The sequence below is a fragment of the Herpailurus yagouaroundi genome, unplaced genomic scaffold, assembly GCF_014898765.1.
Source record: "Herpailurus yagouaroundi ecotype Mexico unplaced genomic scaffold, PumYag 142, whole genome shotgun sequence".
Classification (NCBI taxonomy): domain Eukaryota; kingdom Metazoa; phylum Chordata; class Mammalia; order Carnivora; family Felidae; genus Herpailurus; species Herpailurus yagouaroundi.
In genome coordinates, this window is record NW_024412397.1 from 60,855,464 (window position 1) to 60,878,889 (window position 23,426).

At 48.9% G+C, this 23,426-nt stretch overlaps 1 protein-coding gene across 1 annotated transcript; it reads left to right on the top strand.

Annotated features, from left to right (window-relative positions):
- Positions 1-985: 985 nt before the first annotated feature.
- Positions 986-22,010, top strand: APCDD1 (APC down-regulated 1; the record flags this gene model as incomplete). The annotated part of the gene is made up of 4 exons (XM_040478502.1): positions 986-1,254; positions 4,403-4,934; positions 18,142-18,463; positions 19,932-22,010. Coding segments are annotated over 4 exons (1,575 nt in total), but the record flags the coding sequence as incomplete, so codon positions are not given.
- Positions 22,011-23,426: the final 1,416 nt, after the last annotated feature.

Consider the following 23,426-nt stretch of genomic DNA (forward strand, 5'->3'; position numbering starts at 1 on the left):
CTAACTGGGGTTTGCGGGGGGGGGGGTTTGCTAACAAGGTGCTGAGTACCTAGTAGGTCCACGATGAAGTCGTATTAATGTGTTAATTACTTCAGGAGTGAATCTCAAAACAATGGGTTTTCAGAGTATAACTTCATTTGCCAGCATGGCTTTATTCTGAACGTGGGGCTGGTGGCTATTTTGCATGGTTAAGTGTCCGGCAACATAAACCACTTATACTGAAGACAAACTTAGTCCTAATATCCCTTTACCCATGGGAAATAAAAATGTACAGTCTTCTTGTAGTTATTCCTATTAGAACCCTGTATTGTCACCGACTTTGTGGGTGTGAAGAGTTGGAGTGGGAATGTAACTGGGGGAAAGTGTCCCACACTTCCCCACTGTAGGGCAGGTAATATGACTTATACCCGACTGATGGGCAGCCCCGTGGAGGGTGTCCATCCAGAGACAGAACCAGAGGATGGAAGGCTTGGCGGGAACAGCTGGGAGCCAAGCCAGGGAGCACATGTCAGATGGGAGTCCATCCAAGTTGTTCCTGGGCCTTTCTCCCCTCCATCACAATTCCCTCTCCCTTTCCACTGAGGCTGATCTCCACACTCTTCCCCCTCCTCCCCTAAATGGGTCCCCGCACGACCCCTTTCTTACTCCTCCCTTGGGACATGTTCCTTTCTCTCTTCAGTCCCTGTTACATTCATTTGCCTGCACTGTAAGCTGCTCGTTTGGATGCACGACCTTATTTGCTGCTTCACAGATGCACGGATTTGAGCTCAGGCTTTGCCAGGAACTAGCCAAGAGACCTCCCGCGAGTCCGTGTTGTCTCCATGGACCTCGGCTTTCCCACCTGGGAAACGGTCTCCAGGGACACCTCTGCCTTTGAGATGTGAACTCCACGAGAACAGAGACAGTGATAAGCGTGGCGGGGTAGAGAACAGAGACAGTGATAAGCGTGGTGGGGTAGGAGTGCGTTTCCCACTTGCAGTGATTTCCGGCCAAGGAGCAGTTCCTCAGCCTGACTCCTTCCTGTCTGCTGCAAGCTCTCCTTTCAGCGAACTTCCACTTTTCTCTTTCAGGGCTGGGAGAGGGTTCTGCCCTCCTTCATCCTGACAGCAGATCCCATCCCAGATCCTTAGAGAAAAGTGCCTGGAGGGCTTTCAAGGAATCACAGTGCCATCACATGCTCAAACATCTCCACAATGGCGCCAGGATCACTGTGCAGATGCCACCAGCGATCGAGGGCCACTGGGTGTCCACTGGGTAAGAAGGCCAGGGCTGGACCGGGCCAGGGAGGGACCAGAGAGCACAACGTCTATGGAAGGCCTCTCTTAGGGTTTCTCAGATGCACAGAGACTCTCTCCTATCTGCAATGGTGTAGGTGTTATCTAAGTTCTAACTAAAAGCCAAGCAACACTTTGAAACTCTGGTTGGTAAAGAAACAGAGCTAAGTACTGTAGAAATCTTAGCTAAAGCAGAGATGTACCACTGTTAACCAAGGGGTGTGAGTGAATGGGTCCTTGTTTACCGAAGTCTGTGGGACCACTCGTGTATGAAAAGAAACCATTAGCAAGTGAAATTAGGAGTCTGTGTTTCACCAACCCTGAAACATGACTTGCAAGGTTCTGATGGTCTAAATATTCTAGCCATATTCTGGTAATTTAATATACGGCTTCAGGGTTCTAAGAGTACGTGAAAAAGTACTCAGGCTACCTCTACTAGCCAGGGCGTAGATCTTGGACTCTTTTCCAGGTTGCAGAGCTGAGATTTATCCCAGTTTGAGCTCTGGCTTATCTTCCATTAGAGCTTTTAAAAATAGCCTAGAGGCAGACCTGCAGTTTTTCCCCTACCCATTAAATTGTTGAGAATTAACAAGACTCACTCTGGGATCTAATCACTTCTCCCTTGCAGCCTCCAGGTACCTTCGGGAGGGATCAAATGCACACAGAGAAGACAAAAAAGGAATTTTATAAGATGATGAAGACCCAGAGGTTTTATTTTTTTCTAAAGATGGGGTTTCTTAAAATAAGGAGATGGTAAATATTTGCACAGCCTGAACGCGATGTGCTTTTAATAATTTATCATTTTATTAAAAAAAAATTTATTGATTGCACAACTATTTACTGTGTGCCAAGTACTGTTCTAGATTTTGTGTACATAGCAGTGAACAAAACAAGACATGGTCCCTGTCTTCAGGAATTTTTCAAATAAACATACAAAGAAGTGCTATGAAGAGAGAAAAAAACAACAGGTGCTAAAGGGGAATACCAGGGACCTTATTTTAGGATGGGGGTGGGGTCAGGAAAGGCTACCGAAGGAGAGGACACTTGAGCTGGGATGTCGTTAGCTGTGCAAAGACCCAGGGAAGAGCTTTCCATCTGGAAGAACTAGCAAAGGCTGGGTTGGAGAAACAACTGACCCAGAATCCTTGTAGCTGAGGTGCAGTAAACCTGGGTGTCTGATCTGGGGAGAACAGCTCCAGAGGAGGCTCCTGAGGCGGACAAGGCCAGCCAGAGCACGTCTGTCCGAACTGGACTTACCATCCAAGAGGAGAACTGGAAGGTCTTTGACGAGTTTGCAGCAAAGACCATGCTTTCATACGAGGCGCCCTGGCTGAGTGGTAGAAAAGTGATGTGAGGTTGACCAATTAAAAGACGCAGCAGGTGCATCTAGCGGCGAGGAGGCCTAGGTGAGGGAGGTGGTGGGTCCGTGGAGTGTGGAGGACTTGAGATGCTCAGAGCGCCGAGCTCTGGAGCCCCCCGAGGCACACCACCACCAGTGCCCAGATGAGCAGTTAAACTGCATTTACCACTCACGCCAAAGGGAGCCTCCTTCCTAGCGGGGAGGAGCGTTACGTCTGTCTCCTTCCAAGCCTTCTCTGCAGACTCTGCCGAGTTCCTCTGAGTGCCTTCTGTGCATGCACCCTCATCGGACGTTCACTGACTGCCCTCCCCAGAGGGAGTTGCCCGCTTGGAGTAATGTTTACCTCTCTCCAGTGTGTGAGCTGAAAAAAAAAGGAAATGTTAGCAATTTTGAGAAGCACGGGCCTTTGAGATTTCAGCCCCACTGCTTGATTTAGCGATGCTGGATCTGCTCAAACCAAAATTATTATAAATAACATATAGTAAATACTATAGATATAACATGATATATGATATATTGTGTATCACATTGAGTTCTGATATTACATTGTGTGTATATATATATATGAAAATATATATATATGAAAATACTATAGATATAACATGATATATGATATATTGTGTATCACATTGAGTTCTGATATTACATTGTGTGTATATATATATATGAAAATATATATATGAAAATATATATACATATATATATATACACACACACGTATATACATATATATACATATCACAGATTGGAGCAGATTTATAAGGCCAAAACTGATGACATGTAAGGCATGATATAACTGAGAGTGGGATCTAGCAGAGGGTTACAGAGGACGGAGTCTTTGGCTCTTTGGCCGATGTGTTGAAGAAACTCTCCAGCATTTCTCTGGCGCGGGCTGTGCTACAGAGACAGGAACTGGCCACAGGTACAGCGGTGATCAGTTCCTGTGAGCCATTTGTGCCCTGTAGACCTCATCCAAGTATTTCTGGCCTAGGAATCCAGCATTTATCTAAAGCCACAGCATAAAACCATTTTGTCATTGTCATTTTGTCAGCACAGACGGAAGGGACCCTTATATCTGTTGTTATGTTAGCTTTGCTTTTTCACTAATGGACCCTTTGTTTTTCCAGGAGAGGGAAAATTAATTTTCACTAGATGGGAGGGTGAATGTGCAAGTGCCTCTAAGTGACTTCTCCCCAGACTGGATTCCATTTCAGGATGACAGACATCCAGCACCTGCCTGCTCTAGACAAGGTCCATAAAAGGGAATTGTTCAGGGAATCAACTCCTTTTGCACTAGCATAAGGATACTTCCTTCATAGGCCAGCACTATACTCTTCCCTCGTCCCACCAGAGAGGAAGACACTTCTCTGCAGTCGGGCCGCCGGGTGGAAGTGAGGCTGGCAGGATTGGGCTCTCCTGGCTTGTTCATAAAATGAATGAAAGAATGTGGTGTAGAGAGATTAGGAACACAGACCTGCAGCCAGACGGCCTGGATTCCTGGTCTGCTCCTGCTACTGGCTGGTTTTGGAGCCTGGGGCACATTCCCTAATCTCTTGTGCCTTGGTTTCCCCAGCTGTAACATGGAAACAATACTACTTTACTCAGGGGTTGTTGTGAGAATTCAATGAATTGGTGTCTCTGAAGGCAGAGAGTAATGTCCCGCCGAGTAAACGTTTGTTATCATGACCATGGTTTCTTGACAGGGTAACGAATCTGTTCCGCATGCCTTTGGGTTTTAAAATGCCTTCCTTCCCCTTTTCTCCTCCAGCTGTGAAGTGAGGTCGGGCCCAGAGTTCATCACAAGGTCCTACAGATTCTACCACAACAATACCTTCAAGGCCTACCAGTTCTATTATGGCGGCAACAGGTGCACGAGCCCCACCTACACCCTCGTCATCCGGGGCAAGGTCCGCCTGCGCCAGGCCTCCTGGATCATCCGCGGGGGCACTGAGGCTGACTACCAGCTGCACAATGTGCAGGTCGTCTGCCACACGGAGGCCGTCGCCGAGAGGCTCAGCCAGCTGGTGAACCGCACGTGCCCCGGCTTCGTGCCCGCCGGGGGCCCCTGGGTGCAGGACGTGCCCTACGACCTGTGGCGAGAAGAGAATGGCTGCGAGTGCACCAAGGCCGTGAACTTCGCCATGCACGAGCTGCAGCTCATCCGCGTGGAGAAGCAGTACCTCCAGCACAACCTGGACCGCCTGGTGGAGGAGCTCTTCCTCGGGGACATCCACACCGACGCCTCGCAGAGGATGTTCTATCGGCCGTCCAGTTACCAGCCCCCGCTGCAGAATGCCAAGGTACCCTGCAGCTGACCGCCCTCCCGGCCTGCGGGCTGTTTGTTCTTTATTAAGTAAGATGAGTGGTCCGCAGGGAGACGTGTCAGTGGGGCCCAAAGCGCCCCATGAGAGGAAGCACCCGGCGTCATGGGGGAGATGTGGAGGGCTGCACGGGGAGGCGCGCGCAGCAGAAGCAGGAGACCTGGCTGGGCCACCACCTTGCTCTGCGGCCAGGGGCTGTGGTTTTCCTGTTGACATGGGTGGTGGTAGTGGGGTTGTTGGTATGCTAGGGGTTCTTGGGGTGGTTATTCTAGAATATTTGTAAGGCTCTGTTTAGCTCTGACCCTTCAGGAATATCTTCTTTGATTCTAAGAGGAAAGCATAAAGGGAATTCGGAGATGTTATAACCACACTTGGGAGAGACAATGACAGCAATGATCCCAGCCCTGGAGGAGGCGGAGGGGTGCCTGAGGGAAAGCGACAGGGCTCTTGTAAGGCTGTGGTCTTACACCCACCCACGTTACTGCTGTCAGTCTTCACAACGACCCCTTGAGGCAGATGTCGCCACCCTATCGGGCTGAGGGGAGAGGCAGCAGAGATTCAAGGGGTTGTCTTTTGCCCCAGGTCACCCAGTTAGGGAGGTTCTGCACTGGAACTTGAACCCCGCCCTCTTTCTCCAGACCCCACATTCTTTCCATTGGACTAAGTGAAATGTAAAGTCACTGTAATCACCAGGGAGGACGGAGGGGGGCAGGAAACAATTAAAACCTTATAATGTTCTTTTCTTGAATGATAGTCCAGTAATTATATTTGGAATTCACAAAGCATTTCCTTCCCATGGGCTCAGAATCCGTGTCAGCCTGTAACATGATCGTTTCCACCGCAGAAGTTGGGGAAGCTCTAGACAGGGAGGGGGTGCAGAGAGGGTGCCAGGGGAGATTTCTCCAGTGCTCCCCTGCATCAGATTGGCTTCTGTGGAATCTTCTCTAGAACAGTGATTTTCTAAATGAGGGGCCCCATTTGACTTCTGTTTGACAGTTTACTCATTATTTTTCATCTTTTTTTTTTTTTCTTAGTCCTTTGAGTTCATTTATGACTGGTAGAGATATCCCAGAGTACTTTCCCTGCCAAAGACCACTTGGTGTTATCTTCTATTTATCTGTGTTATTGTGAGCTCCTGTAATGAAAGTCGCCTTTATTATAATTGTGGGAAATCTGCTGAGGAAGCCCACTTGGCGGAGGCTGCTTCCTCTAGATGCATCTCACCAGGGACTGTCCCCACGTGTGAGGTGAAGCCAGACGGAGGGCCCAGGGCCCCAGACCCAGCGCTCCCTGGGCTCACGGCTTGACTGTGTCCTGCCGTAAGGTGCCAGACGCACTGAGGAGGAAGAAGTGAGTTAGGGCAGTGAGGGAGAGGGTGGCCTTTCCTGCCTGTCTTCGTCCCAGTATCTGCCTGGGATCCCCCAGCACCCCTCAGGATGGGGGAGGAGCTGAGAAGCTGAAGCTCCACCCAAATGCACATCACACAAAGGCATCCAGAGGACAGTGGCACCTGGGCACGGGTGCGGTTCCTGGGGAGATTTTTAGGAGTCACGGGCTCCCAGTACCATCGTGGGACCCTTCCAGGTGGAAGTGTCATCCAGAGGCGGTGCTGAATGCTGCTGCTAAACAGCACTTCCCTCCTTTTTATTTTTAATGTTTGTTTAGTTTGAGAGAGCATGTGAGTGGGGTGGCCAGAGAGAGAGGGGAAGAGAGAGTCCCAAGCAGGCTCCATGCTGGCAGCACAGAGCCCAATGTGGGGCTCGAACTCTCAAACCGTGAGATCATTACCTGAGGTGAAGTCAAGAGTCGGATGTTTAACCAACTGAGCCACCTGCTGCCCTATGAATAGAACTGCTCTTGATATCTCTGGTGTGAGAGAGCAGCAGGGTAAGGAGCTTTCGTCCAAACATTTGGCTTTCTCTGAGTACAATCTAGCCAACTCTTCAACTGTCTATGGTAATGAGAGGTAAGAATGTAATGAATCAAAATGGCCCACAGATAATCCAGAAACGTTATGCAAGCCAAGAGCACCAACCGGGTCCCACTCTGAAGCTTTATGAAGATCTGCTATGCACAGAGAGTCCTTTTCGTGGCGTGCTCACCCACCAGCAGAGACACTGCTCAACAACAGCCAGCCAAGAGGCAGGAGCATCGAAGCAGGGAACTGAATATGGAGGAGGGAGTCCGAGGGAGGAGGCTGAATTGCTGCGGGAAGAGGCAGGTGCAGCCCTGGAGCTGCCCGAGCTGGAGTCTGGTTGCTCTGCTGTCTGCACCTGACCTTGGGCTGATAGCTTGCACACATTCAGGTTCAGATTCCTTTCCCTCAGCTTCAGATGCCTATGGAGGCTCTTTTTTAGGACTGAAAAGAAAAACAGATTTAACCATAACACCTTTCTCTTCTTACCTCTACCCCCTCACTCTGAATTTACTGTGGTACTTGTGGCATGCCTCATCAGGAGGCCTGACAGGTAAAATCAGTATTCCTAAGACTTGCAGCTCTGGAAGATTCTCTCCCACTCCTTCCCAGACCTGTAGGAGGGATTTCTCATGCTGTCAGTCGACTCACTGAACAGAGCCTGTCTGTTGGGAGGGCAAAGGCACACACTTGTGGTTCCTGGAGGAAAAATGTCTTGACTGTGAGTTATTACCATTGGCACAGGGACTAAGGATGACAGTTGTAAGGCTGACCTTAGGATTTTTGTAAACAAAAAAGTGGGAGACATGTTGTTTTTTTTTTTTGGTTTTTTTTTTTTTGTTTTTTTTTTTAACACTGTCTGGATAAATTGATGAGAATATGGACTTTGGAGGTGGTAGCCAATCCTGGAATCCTCTTCTGTGTCCGTCAGCTGCGGGGTGTTGGTTGTGTCATCTGACCTTCTGAAGCCTTAATTTTTCTTCTATAAAGTGGTAAGACTATAAGAATCGATTGGATTGGTGTGCAGAATGCTGCCCGCCATCTGGAAAGGGCCCTCCACCAATGCTCCTTTCTCCCCACTCCTGGAGGAGGTAGCCCTTCTGGGCAGGTGTCTCCTAGAGGGATGACATTGACCACGGGCCTCCAGGTGTTTGATGATGACTCACTATGAAGCATCTCCTTCCATTTTCTGCTCCCTCCCCTGCTAAGGCAATCGTGAGGACATTTACCCAGATTCTTAAGACATAGATCCTTTAAGCCCCAATCCTAATGCCCTGATTTAAGAAATTTTAAAGGTAGAAAGAACCTTGGGCATACTGTTAAGAAGAAGGAGGAGGGGGAGGGTGAAAGGGGACGGGCAAGGGGTGGAGGAAGAAGAAGTATAGAAGAGTATGAACAGTATGATACCACTGTGTAAAACTAATAATGAAGGGAGAACAAGATAAGCTTACAGAGGGGGCAGTATTTCTGGAAGGGGACGTGAGAAACAAAATGATTGTCTCCGGGGAAGGGAACAGTTGGAGGACAGTTGGACGGAGCCTCAACACCGTATACCTTTTTGTACCTTTTGCAGTTTGTGCCATGAACCCGTATTATCTAAACAGAATCACCATGCAAACTTTCAATGAATTAGGAAAGTTAGGACCCTGAGGCTCAGAGGAGTGCAGTGGCCACAGCTAAAGATGGCGGCAGGGCTGGGAGGAGGACCCAGGCAGGCGTCCAGGGCCGATGCGCCCTGTCCACCGCCTCGACTGCCAGCCCGCGTGGCCAGGGGCGTCCTTCGAAGGCCAGTGAGGCCTGTGTGGCTCTGGGAGCTGAAAGGGCCCATTCTTCTCTTGTTGTCCCTGGCGTTGAACGTCTTGGCCTGCAGCATGCCGCCAGGTCCTCAGGAAGTTTTTAGATCCTTCCCCAGGACAGCTACGAGAAGAATAAACGGACTTGGCCATTGGTGCCTTTCCAGACTCGGTGCAGGCAAAGCCCCAGGTGCTCCCTGCCTGCTGGCCAGTGGCGGGTCGCCTCACCCGCTGGGAACGGGAAGGAGAAGGGCTGGGAGCACATCCGGAGAGACCGCACTCCCCCTGCCACCCGCCTCTTTGAACTCTTTGCCTCCCCCTAATTGCCGGTCCGTAGAGACCTGGCTGAAAATTAGTTTAAATGCTAAATTGAGTTTGAAACCACTAGTCTCAGCCCCTCTGGAAACGGGACACCGTGTAAAAATAGAAACTTTAAATCAACTTGTTTTTCTAAGCTTTATACAGCTTTGCTGTGAGGTTCAGAACCCTTTGGCAAATACATTGCCTTTGAAGAGAATCAGGTGTGCCGGGAGGATTCTTTCAGGATGAAATTGGCTACCCTTCGCTACGAAAAATCAGGACTGCATAAAATAACCCCGAAAGAAGAGGCTTTGCCTGAACTGAGCTTAACATCAGGGCAGCTGTCACCCTCTGCCTAGATTTTTTTGTGCAGTTGAAGGGTTAGCCAGCCGAATTCTTTCAGTGGTAGAATCAAATAGTAATTAAAAGCAAATGATTGCCCGGGAAACGCCAGAGCCTCAGGATCAGACTTGTAAGCAAATGGAATTGGTCTTTCGCCAAAATCCTGCACTGATTTAGCCACAGGGTCGTAAATCAAAGGGGTTGTCTGAAACCAGACAACTTTCCGCAAGCCGTGTATCTCAAGTATTCTGCCCCAGCACATGCATAGCACATCGGAGGAGGACAAGCACCGAAGTGTTTTAAAGAGTAGCTGAGGACTGAAAAGGAAGAAGGAAATACTCATGGGCTTTCTGTCCTGAATTCTGTAGAAACTTCGAGACTGTGAACGAGCATTCGGTTTTGAGGGAGCTTGCTTTTCCAAGCCTTTTCAGAGTATGTGAGAAATACAGAGACTTTCTGCTATCTATGACATCAGAGAGACTGTGGACCAGGGCCGTGGGCAGCACACTTCTCGGGCCAGCTCCGGGAGATGGCTGTGCCGTGGGAAGTGGCTCCTCCTTAGGCGTGTGCTTGGCGGGGACCCCGGACGGGTGGGTAAGTGGGTGTCACGGAACTAACAGTAGAGGGAGCCGTGCATGGTGTTTGTGGAAGATCTCGTGTTCCTTCTCTTCGCGCCAGCGTAGGGAAAGGAGACGGGCTTCGTGGAGGCGACAGGGAATGGAAGAGGTGATAGAGGACCAGAGAGCTCAAGGAGTCATGACCTAGGAAAGCCCGTCTCGTATTAAGGATGCATCCTAAAGAGAAGCGTGGCCCAGCTCGCCGGGGCTGGGTGTTGCAAATGTTGCACATCATAAGGGAAGACAGAGCTGATGACTGGGGTTGAGTGATGGGGTCTTGACTGTGAAAGGGTTGCCTGTGTGGACCTTTTATTTGGGCCAAAGTATGAAATGCCCTACAGTTGCTCTGCCTCACAGCTCCTGGCATACACTTTTACTGCAGAAACAGTTCATTACATTTCTTGACTCCAGAGTGTTTCAGCAGATAAACAGACATGCAAGGTTGCTTTATTTAAGGAGTTAGCACACCAGGAAATACTTGTTGTCAGGGACGGAACAAGTGGTAAACATTTCAGCCCTTAAAAGGCAAGAGAGGGGCGCCTGGGTGGTGAAGCGTCCGACTTCGGCTCGGGTCGTGATCTCGCGGTTCATGAGTTCCAGCCCCGCGTCGGGCTCTGTGCTGACAGCTCAGAGCCTGGAGCCTGCTTCAGATTCTGTGTCTCCCTCTCTCTCTCTCTGCCCCTCCCCTGCTCACAGTCTGTCTCTCTCTGTCTCTCAATAATAAATAAATGTTAAAAATTTTTTTTAAAAAGAAAAAAAAAAAAACCAAGAGAGCCCAGAGGACGGAGTGAGAGCCTGGGTGTGCCAGAAATCAACCATCCACAAAGTCTGTAGGAAGCCCATTCTGTGGGAAGAGTGGAAGGGGGGCGGACCCTTGGATGGGCCAGACCTTGGGGTCTGCTGGATTTACAGCAGATTTAATTTAATTATTACAATGAATCTACTTCAACTATTTAAATGAATTTAAATTGATAAGAGTATAAGAAACAAGCAAAAACATCTATGAGAAATTTTCTTCTGAAACGTTTTTGAAGTCATTTGTTTTAAAGAACCAGCCTCTTAGGGCCCTTTACATCTGGCTGTTGAGTCTGTACATAATGTGTACGTGTAGGCAAGGTGGAGGCAAAATCGTCTTTTGTGTGATTTGCTGATGTTTTGCAAACTGGAAAGGCCTTTGTGGGCTAACCTCTCAGATTCTAGACTTCTTAGAGAACACCGTTCTAGGAAATGAAGGGTTGCTCCCAGAGACACCCCCCCCCCGCCCCCAAACAGGTGCCCCTTCTAAACTCCAGGATGCAGACAGTGTGGAGTTGACTTCTGCCTCGGGAGACAGATGTGATCTGTGAGAGTCAGCAACCCACCTGGCCTGTGTTCTTCCATCCGCCTTCCATCCCCCGTCCCTTCGTGGGCACCATCAGCCACCGCTTGTGGCCTGGAAAGCTGCTGTTTTAAGACACAACAGGTGTGACCGTGGCTGTTCCCCTTGCTTCCTCCTGAAAGCAGAATCATCATGACTCATTGAGGTGGTCAGAATGAGCCCAAGTTCATGAACTCCTGGGATCCCAGATCTGAAAAGCACCCAGTGAGGCCCCTTCCACAAGGTGGTCAGCTCTCATTTGTGATGAATGCTGGCCTAATCTATTCATATTGTTAAATAGCCGGTGACTGCATTCAAGCAATCAGGCTGTCACTCTCAAACCTTTATCATACCCTCCGTGCTCCCCCCAGATGTCACGGGAAGTCGGAGAAAGGGAGAGTACTTTGGTCTTAGTTTCAGAAGGCTTGATGAAGTTGTTCTCCAGTGAAATGGAGAGGCCCTGGGAAGTCTGTATGTGTAGGAATACCTACAGTAGAAATTTAATCAAATGTGTGGAGATTCGGAGTTGTAAAAAAAAAAAAAAAAAAAAAAAGCTTTCAGCTTCAGTCATTGGCAGGTTTCTTCCTGAGAAACATGAATGTTTTTTATCCCATGGAAGAAAACTCTGTGAAAGGAACTTTCCAACATCTGTGCCCATTTCTCCTCCTCTTTGAGCAACACTTTTAGACCAAGAAATGTTTTATTCATCCTGCTTTTCTAGTTGATCTGTTCACAGCAAGATGATATCAAGTAATTTCTTCCATTCTGGGAAGACGCTGATAACAAGTGGATACTGTCAGCAAATGTTGTCGACGCACCAGATCGCTCCAGAAATAAATATTGGCAAGGAACGAGAGAAAGCCTAGAGAATCCCTATCAGTCATCGGCCAGAGAAGACCTTTACCCAGGGACCCGAGTCCTTGACAGGGAGACATCTGTTCTTTGCAGGACCTCAGCCTAAGAGACAGCCTGGGGCCAGGGTGTAGCGCTCAGCAAAGCCCAAGACCAAATTATGCTCCAGATTCTACTTTTGGCTTGTAAAGTCATCTGGGCCATGTTATTCTATCTCTCTGTGCCTTGGTGGCCTCATCTATGAAGTGTCCCCGTGGTCTCTTTGAGAGGTTGTAAAGCTAAGGGGATGGTGTACTTGAACCTCCTCAGAATCAAATGTCCTGTGTGTGCAAAGCTGCCCTTAGCTGACGTGTTGCCAGGGCGCTGGGCAGGAGAACAGAGTGGGCAAAACGCCACTCTTTGCCTAGAACATTGCTCGCTTATGATGTTGAAGGTTTATCTTTCATTTTTAGAGTAAGTTTGGTTGTTTTCTTTTACGATGTTAATTACATAGGGATCTTTTTTTCCTCCCCTCCTCCTTCAGAATTAAAGCTTTTTATGGTTGGTGGAAAGAGTAGTAACAGGGAGACATATTCTGGTCCCTTTGCTTTAACCTTCAGATCTTTTGTGTTCAGAAACCCAGACTTCAAAGCAGCCCTTTCTAAGAATCAGGGAGGGGAGTGATGTAGAAAGAAGCCCAGTGGGAGAGCCTACAAACCGACAGCTTCTCGGAGGAGAATCATGTATCAGAGTGTGGACCAAAAAGAGAGCAATTTCATAAAGCAAGTGATATTCCATAGTACACATGACCCTTCATGTCGAAAAACTCTTCTCATTTAGTAGTGTTGAAGAGCTGCGATTTAAGGAAAGCATCCTGAAAAAGAGAAACGTTAGAGCCAGTACAGTGTATAGGTCTTAATTTCTGCTTCCCCATCATTGTTCCTATAGGCCTTTTGGGTTTTATTCAAGCCGAGGATGGTGGGAATGAAGAGTACAAAAATATAAAAATCTGTCCATAAAACAGAGTGGTTTCCCCTTTACCTAACCATGACTCAAACTGGTCTCTTGGTGATAATATCCACAGAGAGGTAAAAAATCCCACCCCGGTTTGCTCCATCTTTGGTTTTTTAATGCCTTCTCAAAAGTTGTTATCAAAAGTTGCTAGTCGGCAATAACCAGAAAAGCCACCCTGTTAAAAAATGGGCAAATGACTTGAATAGACACGTCTCCAAAGAAGATACACAAATAGCCCATAAGCACACGAAAAGATGCTCAACATCACTCCTCATTAGGGGAACACAAATCAAAGTACAACACACCATACCCATTCGATGGCTGTTATCAAAAAGAGAAAAAAAATACCAGTTGGCAGGGATGTGGAGAAATTGGGACCCTTGTGTACCGTGTGTGGGGGTGTAAAATGGCGCAGCTGCTGTGGAAAACAGTATGGTGGTTCCTTCGAAAGTTAAACACAGAATTACAGTGTGATCCAGAAATTTCACTTCTGAGCACATGCCCAGAGTTCCTGAAAGTGGAGTCTTAAGTAGCTTGTACACCTGTGCTCATAGCATCGTTACGCACAGTGGCCAAAAAATGGAGTGTTCGTCAACAGATGAATGGATAAACAAAGTGTGGTCCATACATATGTTGAGATACTATTCGGCCTTAAAAAGGAAGGGAATCCTGCAACATACTGCACCATGGATGAACCTTGAGGGCATTATGCTAAGCGAGATAAGCCAGTCCCAAAAAAACAGTAAGTTCTGTATGCTTTCACTTGTGTGAGGGACCTAGCGTCGACGGAAAGTACAAGGGTGATTGTCGAGGGCTGGGATTGAGAGAATGGGGAGTTGTTGTTTCTTGGGTACCGAGTTTCAATTCGGGAGGATGGAAAAAGTTCTGGAAGTAGACGGTGGTGATGGTTGCACAACCGAGTGAATGTACTTAGTACCACGGAGCCGTGCACTAAAAATGGTTCAGATGGCAAGTTGTGTGTTATGTATATTTTACCACAATTAAAATAGTTTGAGAATTTGGCAAGATCAATACCTAAGGGCCAGGTTCTTCCCATTGTGTCCCTCAATTCTCACCGACCCAACTCCTGGACGGCGAGCTTCCTTTGCTTGTGGCCCGCTTTTCTCTGTCAGCAAACAGGATATCTTCCTCCAGGTCTCCATCTCCCTGCCCCATTATTCTTAAAAATGCCAAGTGGACTCCAGGTGCTACCATGGCACCTTTCTGGAACCGCCTGGGCCAGGCTGGACGGTCCTCTTTCTTTCCAGAGCCATCTTCCGCACAGCTCAGCATCCTTGCCTATTACAATAGGCCCGGGCACCAGAACGCTGCTGTTCTGTCTGTGAAATCTCAGGGATTTGGATCTGAGTACTGGGCGGGTTTTACTCAGACTGTGTGGGGCAGGGTCAGGGGACCAGGAACAGCAGGTATGGTTTGGTAAAGGTGCTGGTCATGATGACACTTGTTAGCAGTTAAGAGGCTGCTTCCTCTTCATATGTGTTATAGACATTATGTTCACTTTGCATCCCAGACTTTGAGTATCAGAACCGCATTCCAGGGTAGGAAGTTTGGATTCTTCCCCTCCTGATAGTTGACTAAGAAAATACATAATGACAAAACTACTGAATGTGGTGGTGCTTTGTTTTATTTATTTATGTTTATTTTATTTATTTTTTATTTAAATTTTAGTTAGCCTACAGCATGATACTGGTTTCAGGAGTAGAATTCAGTGACTCATCACTTATATGCAGCACCCAGTACTCATCCCAACAAGTGCCTTCCTTAATACCCATCACCCATCTAGCCCATCCCTCACCCATCTCCCTCTGTCAACCCTCAGTGAAGAGTCTCTTGTGATTTATTTCCCTCTCTCCTCCTTTTTTCCTCTTCCTGTATATTCATGTTTTGTTTCTTAAATTCCACATGTATTTGTCTTTCTCCGATTGACTTATTTTGCTCAGTATAATACATTCTAGCTCCATCCACATCGTTGCAAATGACAAGATCTCATCCTTTTTGATGGCTGAGTAATATTCCATTGCATAGATATACCCCATCCTCTTTACCCAGTCATCAGTCAATGGACATTTGGGCTCTCTCCATAGTTTGGCTGTTGTTGATAGTGCTGCTGTAAACATGAGGATGCCTGAGTCCCTTTGAAGTTGTATTTTTCTACCCTTTGGATAAATACCTAGTAGTACAATTGCTAGGTCGTAGGGTAGTTCTGTTTTTTTGAGGAACCTCCATACTGTTCTCCAGAGTGGCTGCACCAGTTTGCATTCGGTGGTGCTTTAACTACATTTTTATCTTATCCACCCCAACCTGTGTTTGCACCTGTAGTGGGAGACATGCCTTTATTTAGTCTTCCTGTCAAATGCCGTGCATGCCTGCGATCCAGCTCCCTGGGCCTCATCTGAGAAGTTTCTCCCCAAAGTGATTCTGGGTGTACTGAGTGGGAGCCATCTTAATCTACTGCTAATTTGTTGCAGCAGTTATGCAAGTAGAATGACCCCCATTTTATACATTAGGACATTGGAATAGAGATTAGTGACTTGCCCAAGGTCACCAGCTGAAAGCATGGGGCTGGCCCGTGGCTCCCAGGACCTGGCCAGAACTTCTCCTTCTGTGCACAGAATGTGTAACAGATGCATCGGGACCCCAACACAGTGAGGACTTGGCCTTCATCTCACTCTGTGGCGGCCCACTTGATCTTACCATCTACAAGCCATAATCGGTGTTAGCAAAGGAAGCCTTCTCTCCCCTCAGTGACAACTCTAGGCTCATCTAACGAGCACGGTGACAAGTTAGTGAGCCTTGAGTTCTCCCTGGAGGAGAATGTGGAGGGAGGGCAGCTCCCTCGCTCTCGGAGACATCCGAGCACTTAACTAAACAAGCGCAGGAACATCACGCTGAGTCAGTGCTGAAAATGAAAAGGCCTTGGGAAGTTGGATTCCTGACTTTGGGAAACACGTGTGTGCCCTCCTGGGAGTGCCTGCCAGTCGCTGTTACTCGGGCCTGGGGCCGCACCATTGAGCAGCTGCACACCCTGGGCCCCGTGGCTGGGGGAGCCCCAGGCCGGTGTCCGGGAGCTGTCCCCCTGAGAGCGGGCCACAACTGTCACCCTCCTGCGACGGCACTGATTAGATTTGCCTCGTGCTTCTGTCCGCTTTGCCACAGCCAGTGTGGGAGGGAGAATTCCGGAGAGACGCTCCCCACGGCCAGGGGCAGGCAGCCCCTGGCACATAGGCGTCCTCTGACTGAGGTCAGATAGCCAGGCAATGGCGCGGGTGCTCAAGAACCCAGCTCTGCTGTCTTCTAGACCGTGGCATTTTGAGGGGAGCCCTGAGCCGTCTAGGCAAACAGCATTTATGTGGCTGGCAGTCTCTGGCCACCTCTACTCACTGGAGGTTTTCTAAGCCACAACCCTAAACAGACAGCCCTTGTCCCCGAGGCTCTGTTAGTGTTCTGAAGCAAATGCAACAGGGAGGCACTCCCGGAAGAGCCGCAGCTATCTTGCACTAATTAAGTGGCTTAAAGCTATAAAGCAGGAAGCAAATGAAGAGCCCATAAACCTTGAAACCTCGGGGCCAGCAGACACAAATGGATGTGCGTGCTGACTTCTCGGAGGCCGCTAGTCTCGCCCTCTTTCCGGCCTCCTCCTTTATGCCCTCCTTTGAAAGGACCCCTGCCTTACTACGTAGCTCCCCTTGTCATCCCAGCAAGTAGAACATTATCCTTTGTGTGTGTGTTATTTTGTGTGTCTCATCATTGTTTTTAGTGGGAAACAAAATCTAACTGCCAAACACACACACAGAATTTCCATCTTAACCATGTTAGGGTATCTGGTTCGGTGGCATGGAGTACGTTCACACCGTTGTGTAGTCGTCTCCCCCATCCATCCGCAGAGTTTTTTCATCTTCCTGAACTGAAGCTCTGTCCCCTTCAAACACTAACTCCCCGTTCTACCCCTCCCCCGCCCCCGATGCCCGCCCCACCCCCCCCCCCCCCACCAGCCCCTGGCAACCACTGTTCTCCTTTGTCTCTGACTTTGATCACTCTGGGTCCCTCCTAGAAGTGGAATTGTACAGTTATTCGTGCTTTTGTGTCTGGCCTATTTTTTATTTACGTTTACTTAATTTTTGAGAGAGAGGCACACACACAGAGCACGAGTGGGGGAGGGGCAGAGAGAGAAGGAGACACAGAATCGGAAGCAGGCTCCAGGCTCCGAGCTGGCAGCGCAGAGCCCGACACGGGGTTCGAACTCACAAACCGCGAGATCGTGACCTGAGCCAAAGTGTGTCTGGCTTATTTCATTTAGCGTCATGTCGTCAGGGCTCATCTATGAAGGGATTCCCTTCCCTTTTCAAGATTGAGTGATATTTTGTTGTATGCGTGGACCACATCTTGTTTATCCATTCACTCGTCAGTGCACATCGGGTTGTTTTCATCATTGGGCCATGTGAATAACGCCGCTGTGAACACGGGTGAACAGCCGTCTCCTCGAGACCCCGGTTTCAGTTCTTCGGACTATAAACCGGAGGTGGGGTTGCTGGATCCTACGGTAGTTCTTTTCCGCAGCAACTGCCCCGTTTTCCATTCCCACCAGCAGTGCACGAGGGTTCCAGTTTCTCCACATCCTTGTCAACACTGTTAGGCTCAGATGTTTCTCAGAGTAGCCGTCCCAACGGGTATGAGATGAGGCTCGCCTTTCTGAAGTCAAGTGTCCAGGACGTGTGATGGGATTCTAAAGAGAGTACACACCGCGGCTGAAATAGACAAGTCCCTGATGTCGGTGCTCACAGGTGCACTCTTGAGCCCACACCAGCGCGCACACACACCCACCGCGACCCTCCTGTCTGTGCCCAAGGGCGTAGCTCCAGGTGTCTCTTGGGTTCCCAGGTGGCTAGTAACGGTGCCTTGCCCGGCCCCACGGGTGAGCCTCACTTGAAGGAAGCGTGTGTGCGCTGCTCTGTCGTGAAGACAAACGTCTCTCCGTGTGTTTGTTTCTTGGCTCCAGAACCACGACCACGCCTGCATAGCCTGCCGCATCATCCACCGGTCAGATGAGCACCGCCCGCCGCTCCTGCCCCCCCAGGCTGACCTGACTGTCGGGCTGCACGGCGAGTGGGTGAGCCAGCGCTGCGAGGTGCGGCCCGAGGTCCTCTTCCTCACGCGCCACTTCATCTTCCACGACAACAATAACACCTGGGAAGGGCATTACTACCACTACTCCGACCCCGTCTGCAAGCACCCCACCTTCACCATCTACGCCAAGGGCCGCTACAGCCGGGGCGTGCACTCCTCCAGGGTCATGGGAGGAACTGAGTTTGTGTTCAAAGGTAGGGCTCCCGCCTCGACTCCCAAGGGAGCAGCCCCACGGGTGAGAAAGTGGGCAGTTTGGGGACATTTTTGTCCAGGCAGAGCCTGGGGGAAAGGGCTTTTCTTCTGGTAGAGATGTAGGGGGAGAGATTAGGGAGGACTTTCTGCTTCAAGTTCATCATTCGCCACAGCCTCTGAGGTCCTCTCTGCTCAGAATGGGGCCAACAGGGGCGGCTCAGCCCATGGGCCACAGTGCTGGAGCCGCCCACCCCGCTGTGCACGGTGTCAGATGTGGTCAAGGAGCATGTTCTCCTAGTAATGAAGCCTCAAGTCTGCATGTTTCCTTTCTTGTGCACAGCTCATGGCGACTCTGAGCTGCCCCTGTGATAACATCACACTTACTTGCTGCATTCAGTGTGCTTTGTTGAGTGGGCAGTAAAGAGCAGGTGTTAGTCACACCGCAGGTGCTCCCACAGTTGTCCTTTCCAGCGCTGAGTTTGTCACGCGCTTAAGAGTCGTCATGTGCTTGGGGGGGAGGAGGTTTGAGATTTGCGATGATTACCTAAGCGAGGAAGGTAAGGTGAGGGGTGAAATTCACCAGGCTGTTATCAGCAAGGGAGGCCTTGTGGCCTCTATTTCTAGCATCTTTTAAGCTTGTACACCTTTTTAAGACGGAGTCAGTCATGTCATTGACAAATAAAAGAGAGGTGGCCCAGAAACTGGATGTGACCCCTTCTAGGATGGCATTCCGTGGTTCAGTCTTTTTAATGTGAAGTATTTCTGCTGACCCAGATAAGTGCCAGGGCATCTTAACCCTCCGCTTAGAGAGAAAGAGTTTCTCCAGGAAATATGGACCTTTGCTAGATTTGGCCAAGAGAACAACCATCTCTGTCTGATTCCACCCTGAAGCTGCCTTGGGATACATAAAATATAATCCCCTGGGGTCTTTCAAAAACAGCCCTCTCCAATAACTGGGATTTTTTATTTAATGCGTTTACTCACATTTTCCTTGCTCGCAGCCTAATTTATTTTAGTCGCCTGATCTATGGGCCGGCATTAATTTCCAAGACTGCTAATTAGTATAGGTGTGTGACATGACAGCAAAACTAAAAACCTCCAAACCTTTCATAAAAATAAAATTCCAGTTTGCGTCGAATATTTGGTCAATCCCGAAGAGTCAGTGTTCCCAAAGACCACTCCTTGGAGACCCTCTGTGTGACAGTTTGATTTCACCCTAACAGGCAGTCAACCACAGTCTGGGCTCCGCGTTTATACACCAAATACAGTCTACCTGCATTGTATTCAATGTGATGGCCATTCGGACCAACACGTTGAACTCTTTCCACTGGGGAATGCTTTTAGGGAGGCCGCGACAGGTGGGTGGCTGCGCAGGGTCGGGTTTAGAGCAGGTGGCCTGTGCAGGCAGAGTGCTTTCTTCACCGCACGCCACCCCCTTAGAGTCACCACCCTGTCGTCTCTCCTTCTCAGTGAACCACATGAAGGTCACCCCCATGGATGCGGCCACAGCCTCGCTCCTCAACGTCTTCAATGGGAACGAGTGTGGGGCCGAGGGCTCCTGGCAGGTGGGCGTCCAGCAGGACGTGACCCACACCAACGGCTGTGTGGCGCTGGGGATCAAGCTACCTCACACCGAATACGAGATCTTCAAAATGGAGCAGGATGCCCGCGGCCGCTATCTGCTGTTCAACGGCCAGAGGCCCAGCGACGGGTCCAGTCCGGACAGGCCTGAGAAGAGAGCCACCTCCTATCAGATGCCCTTAGTCCAGTGTGCGTCTTCTGCGCCCAGAGCCGAGGACTTCTCCGAGGACCACCGGGGTCACCAGTATGGGAGCCGGGCGCCAGGGAGGAGCGCTCGTCCCCTGCTCCTGGCCACGCTTGCTGGCCTTTTGACTCTCCTGCAGTGGCACGTCCTCAGATAGAAGTTGTTAAAAAGCTATATGTTTTTCCACACCAGGATTCCTTACAACTTACAGGTTTTCTTTACAAAAAGGAAGGACACTTCTTGTGATGCACTTGAATGGCCGAGAACTGTGGCTCCTTTTCTGCTGTCCGGCCCCCTCCCTCCCGGCCTGAGTCCTGAGCAGCGCTGTTTGAAGTTCCTGCTTTGAACTCTGTCCATGGGATCCCAGGCCTGGGTGCCTTCTCAAGAGTAATTGCACTTTAAGACCGCAGAGAGTGTCGAGCTAGTGTGTGTGGTAGAGGGGGCAGGGTGACAGCTAAGTCCTCTTCTTTTCTTCCCTGTAATTATTATGAAATTTCCGAGTTAAACTTAAATGGATATCAGGCTATGGCGTTTTTTGCCACTATACCGCAGTCGCTTCCTGTCCTCCCTCAAAACTGCTTTACGACCTGGGAATCCAGTGTGGAGTTGGTTTGGAACTGCAATCAAGACACCTTTCATTAATAAAGAAGAGACTTGGGTGTAGATATGTACATAGGGAAAGACACAGGGTTTAGCTTAACCACCTCGACAGCCTTTATGCAAAAAGAGGGAATCCAAGCTTTCAGATGTTGAGTGCAAAAGTATCTGTAATTAAAGTTTCAACATAACTTAAAGTATCATTGTTTTAACTGGTGGGGAAAGGAGACTCGGTTTCTGGGTGGCTGCAGGACGCACACTGCTTTATTCCTGCTCCGTTGACGAGGGCGGTTGAGCAAATCTCAAAAGCAGTACACACAGGAACAGTGACCTCCGGGATGGTCACAGTGTGTTAAATGCCACCTTACTGATAGAAAGTGCCTGTTCCTTCCACAGTTGCCTCTTCGTGGGACCGTCGTCCTGGCTCCTGGTGGTTCTGGTGAGGGGCGACCAGACGTCTTCACTCTGCCATCTCTGCTAACTTCAAAGATGACTGTTCAGAGACCACGCTTTGCTGTTAAGGGGCCTGGCCGTTCAGAGAGTGCAGGGAAGGCACCCTCACGGGGGCGCTGCACTAGACCCTCAACTCGTGTGAAACCCAGGCTCTGGGTAAAGCCGCTTTCTCATCGGACATGCCAGCTTGACTCGATTTCTGTCCTGCTGTTGCCTTGGCCGTGTGGCAGAGAGTCTCAGGATCACCTTCTACAGAATCTGTGAGTGTCTTCCTCACAGGCACTGGGAGGGCGCCTGAGTCACGTCTGCCCATTACTTTGGATTATTACAAACGGTGCTGTCTGCACACCAAGTGCTATTGCTAATAGAGACTGATGGAGGGAAATAGCAAGTCACTGAAAGCCTGGATGCAACCGGAAGTGAGCATCAAACCATGATCAAGGTCAAGAGTCATACTCGTATTTAAAAATTAACTTTATGAAATGCTGTAGCATTCAGGATGGTGATAAGTTAAATGGATAGCATGGAGCACCAAAGTGCTTTATCTTTAGAATATATTTTAAGTTGTGGTGCATACTGAGGGGGTTTATTCAAATGAAAATACTAACTTAAATGTCTGCCAAGTTTCATAAACAAAGATGTCAACGATACTCCCACAGAATACATTTTGCCTGTGGATCTATTTAATACTAATGCTATCTTTAAAGGATATAATAAAATTATGTGGAAAACTATGTTCACCGCTAAAGAATACCTCAGTGATTTGCCATAAAAGTGATAGATTTATTGCCATTTAATTCACAGCCACTCACCTAGACTTAGCTGCTCACACTCTTAAAAAGTACACACACACACACACACGCACACACTTATATCCAAATACATAGGTATTAACATGCGTATAATGTATGTGTATGTATATGTGTCTTAGGGACAAGGTGGCATTCATGTGGTCATATCACTTTCTGATACTCTATACAGAGAATGGCCAGTATAATTTATTCACAAGTTATCAACCCAGTTAGGTGTATGCCTGTCACTTGCTGTATCCCCCACATTTATCACATCTTGTCTTGGTTATGACATGCTAACACACATAAGGGTTAGGAAGTTAGTAGCAGGCAGGTCCACGTGTAAATTCTAGGTTTGGTGAAAGAAGTAAGTAAATAAAGGACGGCTCTTCCAGACTTCCCTGGCCTGCTACAACTAGACTTGCTCCCTTCCTGGGTAGTAGCTGATGATGGTCAGGATCAGGAAGTTGTTCCTTGGGCGAGCATTGTAAACTCCAAGTTGACCTTGGACTCAGAAGCCTCCTGGAGCCTCCAGTCCCCGACCTGTGCGGACATGACAGATCTGGTCATCTGCTGAGAGTAGTAGCTGACACCGGGCCCAGTGTCTGTGATGTCCATCCCGCCATCCTGAACAGTCCGCGATGATGCCACAGTGCCGTGGCAGCCCACGGGGGTGACTCTCAGCAGTGCCCAGCACCAAGGATGCCTGCAAGAGAGGCTGGGGGTCAGGGCATCCTCCATGGGGCTTTACACACACCTTGTAAACATGACTGGATTAATGGAAGTCCTGTGATTCCTGGTTGAAGGGACGGCTTTCACAATCATAAAAAAGCCATTCTGTATTCCACCAACTCTTTAAATATACCTTGAAAACAAAGATGGTGTTCAAAACAGTCCACACACACGTTGCCATGTTTTATTGTAACGTGGTAATCCCCCCTCCCCCGTCCCTACAAGACTTACTAGGCACGTGGCAATGGAGTGCAGAAACCGACAGATGGCACGTCACTGGGCATTTCGGGATGCTGTCCTCGAAGGAAAATGCAGACCATCCCAAAGTGGTGATATTGGAGCAAGGATGTGGGGTGGAAATACAAGCGAGAGTGGGTCCACTCTCACACACAGACTTTCTCTGCCCGGCACAGAACTTTCCGGCCATTTCGAGACATTGAAGCTTTCATGAATCCAAACATCTTTCGTAAGGATACCTCTGCGTCAAGAATAAATAAAGGTAGCTGGGGCAGATGTTTCTCACTGATTTCTGGATTCATGAGAAAATGTGTAAGCACTCTTTCCTGAATCACGTGTCCTAAAGTACTAATTCTTTAAATCCCTGTGATGGTCCAAGAGTGTTTCCGG